We start from the raw sequence: 7404 nt of genomic DNA, 5'->3' as shown, positions 1-7404 counted from the left end.
GGCAAATAAGCCCGCCCTATTGGCTAATTGGCTTCATAAATACAAGTTTTACTCTGTTGTGGAACCCCATCGGCCACCGTATAGCGTCCGCCGGAGACAGTTAAGCCGCCGTGCTCACTTACAACACCCGTTACTTGTTTGTTTTCCTCGCAGAGAATGAATCAGGGAGTGCAGAAGAACACACTATACGTGGGCGGTTTAGCGGAGGAAGTGAACGAGAGCATACTCCACGCGGCGTTCATACCGTTCGGCGACATTAAGGATGTGAAGACCCCGCTGGACCTGGCCACACAGAAGCACCGCTCCTTCGGATTCGTTACCTTTCTGGAGAGAGAAGACGCCGCCGCAGCCATGGACAACATGGACGGCGCCGAGTTGTACGGACGCGTGTTAACTGTTAATTACGCTCTTCCGGAGAAAATCAAGGGTGGCGAACAAGGATGGGCAGCTCAACCCAGTAAAATCGCATGCTTCTTTTTATTTACTTTATATATTTAATTAGGAAGAATTTGTTGTCTGTTGTTTGCTTAATTTCGAAATTATCTTTTTCAGTTGATTTTTTAATTAGGGTTTCTGTTGTGATTTGTATGCTGATTTTGTATAACTATATACTAGTGATGGTTGAATTTGTGTGTAATTATCTCAAAATACTTGGCAATCAAACATTTACCATAACTTTGTTCATCATCTAATCTAGGCAATTGAATAATCCTTCCTGGTGGTCGTGTGAGCTTTTACTATATAAACTCATCTGATTTTTTTAGAAAATCGGAGTCGAAAAGTTATCTATTGCATTGCATGACTTACTGTTAGTTGAATTTAGTCTTTGTAACAACTTAGAAATTCAAGCTAGTATTGAGTTAAATTCTTACTCTTACTTCGGTTAATACTCAGTTTGGGCGGATGCTGACACATGGTTCGAGAGACAGCAACAAGAACAGGAAATGCTGCGGCTTCAAGAGGAGCAGCGAGCCGCAATGAAGGAAGCTGAAGAGTTGCACAGGAAGAAAATGACTGAGGAACGAGATGGCGAAAAAGACGAGGCGGATCCAATGGCAAAAGCTGAAGCTGAGGTTTTGAAACAGAACGCTGCTGCGTCGAGTTAAGTTAGCCGACAACAGTTTCCAAGAGTTTATTTCTTGGATCTCTAGTTGCCAGGTTTATTAAAAGTTATAGCATCAAACACCATGTAGCAGATTTTTGTTACCTGATATATTTCATAGCTTGAGACATTTTGTTTGATTGATTTTGTGTCCTAAAGTGACACCGAAGTAAATATTCAGTCAAAACATATGATAATTTTTTTTATATCGAATACATATCTATTTGTACTGCTTCTAGTTGGTCGCAAATTTCAAGTCTGCTCGGGAAATTCTACATTTTGGAGCATTGAGGCAGCTGCTGTTTCAAGAAACCACACCAATTTCCCGTTTACCGGACAAATCATCCTCGCAGGTACATCAGCAGATTCTTGATCGGTATCTTCAACTGCCATTCGTGCAGCTTCGGCTTTGTTCACACCTGTGACAACCACCGTGACATTGGAGGCAGAATTTATAACAGGTAACGTGAAAGTGATTCTCTCAGGTGGAGGCTCAGGTGAATCTGTGACATAAGTCACCCATTCTTCTTCCAAATTCAGCACGGCGTGATTTGGGAATAGAGATGCAATGTGCCCATCGGGTCCCATTTCGAGGAGGACCAGGTCGAATTTGGGACAGTCGTGGATTTCAGAAACACTAATCATGCGAGTCTTGACAAGCTGTCTGATCACAAACTCGTACTCCTTAGCTGCCTGCTCTACTGGTACCGAGTCGTTGATGGAATACACATGACTGTGAACGATGGGTACCTGGAATGAACATACTAAAAAACGAACTAATGCAACGTATCAACCGGGTAACGCCTATAACTTATACCTTACCTTGGACAGAAGATTATCCCTCACTTGCTTACAAGTGCTATCAGCATGATTTCTGCCAATCGCACGCTCATCAGCGAAAAATACATACCATTTGGCCCAATCGACTGTCCTCTTGTAAGGGCTTTCACAGAGTTTTCTGCTCAAACACCATAAATTCATCCATACTCAAATTCTGTAGGAAACCAAAACAAGCAATGGACAAACAGTACTAATAAACTTCAGGATTCCTTCTTTTGAGTTCGTTCCTGTTGAGATTGCTCCAGCAAACAGGTCTATTGCTTGGGTACATAAAGATACCACATAATTGAACTGAAAATCCATCTAGCTTAACAAGTTTGATAAAAATTCTTAGTCCAGCCCGACAAAATCTATGAACATCACCGAGTGTAGCATAGAAAAAATCGAATAGAAGAGCCCATTTACATACCCCATCAGAGCAACAATAGAAGCACCGGATAAAGCAAGGGTGAATACACCCCTCTCTTTTATAGAAGCATCTGATAATTCTGAAATGTACTCCGCCAAATTGGTGCTCAATACATCCACGGTTTCATGAACTCTTAGCTCTACTTTATCCGTTTTCGCCACATAAACAGACATGTTTCTCACAAAGATTGTAAAGCACACAGCTTCAAATTCAAAAAATTCATGAAAAAAGGATCAATAATACTTCTATCTCTAAGATGAAACACTGTTTCTTGCTGTTGTTTTTGAAAAGAACCCACTAATCATATTTGCTGAAAATGATCCAAGAATCCAAACAGTTCATCGCCCACAAATTTCTTGTTTAAAAAAACCATATTATATGTCTAAATACATGAGCATGCAAGGTTCTCATCTAAATTTACCACACAGATTAATTTAATCTTATGCATAATCAGAACATGGAACTCTGATAGAAAATATTAAAGACATTATGTTGAAAATCAAGAACAAAATTATCATAATACTACACGGGGAAAAAATCCGCAAAATCTTCTCGTTTTATGCCTGCAAAATATTCATATATCAACACAAAAATCCATTCCCAGGACAAATCAAACAAGGAAATTCCATCTTTGAACTATTTAAAAAACAGTAGTAGTTTTTGTTATAGTGAAAATGAATCTTATTTATTTGATTAATTAATAAGCTCAATATAAAATACAACGAGGGGTGGAGAAAGGAGAATCTTACAGGCCAAAAAGAGACAAAAACGGGTGTCAAAAAATGAAGCAAATTGAATGAAATAGAGGCTGGATTTTCAACACTATGGTTTATATAATATACAGTTTGCGTGCAGCATTTGCATTTGTGTGCGTGTGTATTATAATTATAAAAGTAAAAAAAAGTAATAACAATATTAGTTTTATAAGTTTCCCTGAAGTTTAAATAATTCATTAATAAGAAACTTAACTTAATAGTAAATTGATATCATATCATGCCCACACTCCTTCCACAATAAATATTTACCCTTTTTTCTCCTTCTGTATTCCCTTTGGAAAGGATACAAAATAAATGGCACACAGGTTTGATTTTATCGACATCCATTATGAACATTTATGTGAGCACTGCAGATATGACGTTCACATATTGAATGTATAATTTCACCATATCCAATATGTAAACGTCACCTCAATGATACTAATGTATGTATTATGTATCTACAAGATTAATTATCCATCCATATATATATATAGGTTTGTGTATGTAATGTTTATGTCTAAGAAATATACACATTGAAATTGAAATTTTGGGATACCAAAGAAAAAGACAAAAGAATTATCCTTCTAGAAGCTGAAAAAATTATTAATAAAGATTTTTAATTATAGATTTTTTGGGGTTTTAATTTATTCAAAACAACATAAAATAATCGACCATATTTTTTGGTTAATTTTTTAAGAATTTAAATTGCGTTTTTTTTAAACCTTTCTATAAACAGATATACAAAGTAGACTTGTAGATATATTTTATGTAAAATTTGGATAGTTTCATAAAGATAATCAACAATCGCTCCCTACTTGCTCTATTATATTTCCTAATTTATTATAAAGAAGCATTGAAGTATACAAGTTAATTTAGAGATAAAAATTTGGAAACTGAAGCAATCATTATCAAGAAATGGAGGGCTCCAAGTAAAAGAATATTGAACATGCAAAAGTTCTCCACTAACAAATCAAATCAATGCCCCACACTAAGACTTCTTACCAAACCCTGATCCTAGTTTTCAAGTATCCTTCGTCACCATGACCAGAAGCTTGAGTGATACCCTTTATAAGAAAATAAATGTACAATATATACAGTCGCGGAGTCATAAATTAAAATTTTAAATTTTATAATCTTTTAATCAAGGGCGGAGCCATGATTCTTAAATACCTGAGGCTGGCTCCATCATGTGTTAAACGATAATAGATTCAGTTAAAATCGAATTAACTGAACTTTTTTCTAACAAACCAAACCGATCGAACTTTACTGCGAAAACCTAACAAACCAAATCGAAAAAATTGATTATTTCGATCAGTAACATAATCAACCGAAATTTTAGAATTTTTTTTTAAATAATCGTGTTTTAAATAAAAAAATCAATATAAAAATTGGATTAAATAAATTTAAATTTTATTTATTAAAAAATATTTTTAAATATAGTACTATTGTATAATAAATTTTATTAGAAATTATAATATTTATATCCTTGTAAACTTTATTCGATCGCTCTATCTAGTAGAGACAATTATTGCACCTCAACACCGAACCAAATTTTGAAATTAATTCATTTCGATCTATTCTTTTGTTTAAAATCGATATTTTATTCACTCATAGATTGTAATTGATGTTTGCTCGTTATTTTTTGATATATGTTCTTTGGTTTAAAAATAACTTGACAGTTTTATTTTCTTCATTCTCTTAATTACTTAACTAATTCAATATTCTCAAAATTTTATAACAAAGATTTATTTTTCAAATTTCATACTTATTCAATTTTCGGTTATTATAAATTGAAAAATCACAAAACAAGTCCAATAATAATTGCATATCAATAATCATTATACATTTCAACCAATTGATTATTATTCCGAAAATATGCAACAATAGATTTTTAGGGTAAAAATTCAAATTCCAAAATTCATATACATCATAAGATAATATAATTGCAACTTGAATAATCACATCTAAATATTCAATATAATTTTAGCATCGTTGAATTTTTTTATCTCAAAGTTGCATAATTTCATAGCACACGACAATAAACAACTCGTAAACAGTAATGAGTTGTGATTTATGGGAATTGTTTTATTTTTAATTTTTAAACATGAGACTAAAAAAAATTAAAAAAATAACATTTAAAAAAAATTTGTTTAAATTTTAATATGGGCTGAAAAAATATAAAACTTAAAATTACTAATTTTTTTTTTTTTTTAAAAAGTAGGTGGGGCTGGAGCTCACCCGATCCCAAGGGTGGCTCCGCCCCTGCTTTTAATATTTTAAATTGATCTACTCGAGCTAATATCATGATATTATTCTAAAATTATACAAAATTAATATATAATTTTTTTTAAAAAAAATTGGACCACGCATGTGTCTCCGCCACTATATATATATATATATATATAATTATATTTTTTTATTATATATATTTGTCTTTTTACGCTTTTAGTTTTCTATGTTATTAAATTACAGTTTCAGTCCTATAACTTTATTTTTTTAAAGTAATTTTAGCTTTTTTTTCTAACACGACGTTGATGTGACATCAATGTAGTATTGATGTGACTCTAAAGTGTGTGATGCAACTTTAGCGCTATCAATGAAAAAAATTACAAAAAATCAGAAGATATATGATTAAAACATAAATTTGAGATCATTGAAGATCCAAATTAAAAAAAACAAAATATACAATGTATAAGATACTGGTTTTTCAAATATTATATTTATATATACGTGTGTTTGTGTTATCAATGAAAAAAATTACAAAAAATCAGAAGATATATGATTAACACTTAAATTTGAGATCATTGAAGATCCAAATAAAAAAAAAAAAAAAAAAAATACACAATGTATAAGATATTGGTTTTTTAAATATTATATTTTTATATACGTTTTTATGTTTCCGNCACCAATTATTGACTTTCGAATTTGTTCAAGATATGACGAGAATACATTCTTTGATTTCTTAATACTTTCGAATTCGTCAAAATAAAATAAAAAAATAAACCTCATATTCTATTCATCGATTCAAAATTAGAGGCAAGAATTAGTCAAAAGTGAATTATTCTTTTGTGGCCAATCAAATTCAACTTTATGACCCTTTCGTGCAAAAAAATCAATATTATAAGTGGGGTTCTCTTTCGTATTAATGACGGTTTAACTTGGGCTTGTCCACTTATAATTATATATACACACACTATAGTGTATTTAATAAACCCATTTTACTTAGTTGTAAGACATTATCAATTGTTAATTAATGTTTCATTTGACATTTTGTCCAATTCTTTTTCACTGGATTTTGGTCGTTTATGAGTGTTTGACTAAATTTATTTAAAACATCATGTAAACTTTTACGGTTAAAATGTTTGAATAAACTTATTTTAAACAAATTAAATATGTTAATGTGTTTGATATTATAATATATTTTTATTGTCAAAATTATTAAAAATATATAATACTATGAGTTAATTTAAGTAGTTATATATATGTTAAGATATTGTTATTATCCTTAAGTTTTGGTTATAGACAAAATCAAAACAGCACCTAACTGTTTCAGGAAACATCTGCCATTTATCTTGTATAATAGGAACGCTTCAACCGCTTGCACCAACTTGAAGAGTTTCAACCTTTAGAAGTTTTCCAATCGGCTACTTAAATGCTTCAACCGCTTCATTTAAAGGAGCTATTTATTGAACACTTAATGAAAAACACTATCTGACTGGCTCAGGACATTCAATGGTTTTGCACCGCTACAAGTCAATCTATATTGCTCCAGTCCCGATAAAGATCTTCATTTATGTCACTATCCCAGAATGGAAAGATCGTTCAAATATCCTACAAGTTCTGATGAAGCTAACAGTTACTACAAAAAAGATATCTAACGGCAACTCTTCAGAGGAACATGATTCAAAGTCGCACAAGCAAAGAGAACATTAAATGTTTTAGCAACTGATAGTGACACATCATTTCAACACTACAAGTTTTCGTTACACATCTTTTGTTGACCGTTGGACTGATGGCCTATATAAATGAAGAGTTGAAGAACGCAATGAGATAGAATAATCGCTGACTTTTGTACTCTACAACTTACAAGCTTTTCAACCGCTACATAATTGCCACATTACTAAGATTGCATACTTGAAGATTTTGAGTGCACTAAAAGGTCCATAGTTCATTGCTCATCAAGCACACACTCATCAGAAATATATCTGATCATTTAAAGATCAATCTCGTGCTACTCAAAGCATGCTGTTTCTTTATGTCATTAACCTTTGGTTATTTGATTTACTGAGTGTTCT

At 32.1% G+C, this 7404-nt stretch overlaps 2 protein-coding genes across 4 annotated transcripts; one reads left to right on the top strand and one right to left on the bottom strand.

The window, feature by feature from the left end:
* On the top strand, nucleotides 1-1246 carry LOC140990297 (uncharacterized). The gene is made up of 2 exons (XM_073459911.1): nucleotides 1-457; nucleotides 895-1246. The coding sequence occupies exons 1-2, from the start codon at nucleotides 157-159 to the stop codon at nucleotides 1104-1106; spliced, it is 513 nt and encodes a 170-aa protein (XP_073316012.1). The 5' UTR covers nucleotides 1-156; the 3' UTR covers nucleotides 1107-1246.
* On the bottom strand, nucleotides 1214-3184 carry LOC140990296 (probable 6-phosphogluconolactonase 2). Of its 3 annotated transcripts, XM_073459909.1 has the most exons (4): nucleotides 3101-3184; nucleotides 2352-2553; nucleotides 1925-2060; nucleotides 1214-1852 (listed from the first exon to the last, which is right to left on the bottom strand). In XM_073459909.1, the coding sequence occupies exons 2-4, from the start codon at nucleotides 2522-2524 to the stop codon at nucleotides 1355-1357; spliced, it is 807 nt and encodes a 268-aa protein (XP_073316010.1). In that variant the 5' UTR covers nucleotides 2525-2553; nucleotides 3101-3184; the 3' UTR covers nucleotides 1214-1354. The 3 variants fall into 3 exon arrangements, with proteins under 3 accessions (XP_073316010.1, XP_073316011.1, XP_073316009.1); XM_073459910.1 differs by having other exon boundaries at nucleotides 1214-1835; nucleotides 1920-2060; nucleotides 2352-3146; XM_073459908.1 differs by having other exon boundaries at nucleotides 2352-3143.
* Between the last annotated feature and the right edge of the window lie 4220 nt (nucleotides 3185-7404).

Source organism: Primulina huaijiensis, chromosome 12, assembly GCF_012295235.1.
Source record: "Primulina huaijiensis isolate GDHJ02 chromosome 12, ASM1229523v2, whole genome shotgun sequence".
In the NCBI taxonomy this organism is placed as follows: domain Eukaryota; kingdom Viridiplantae; phylum Streptophyta; class Magnoliopsida; order Lamiales; family Gesneriaceae; genus Primulina; species Primulina huaijiensis.
The sequence above is the reverse complement of the archived record's forward strand: the minus strand, read 5'-3'. Positions and strand labels throughout refer to the sequence as shown.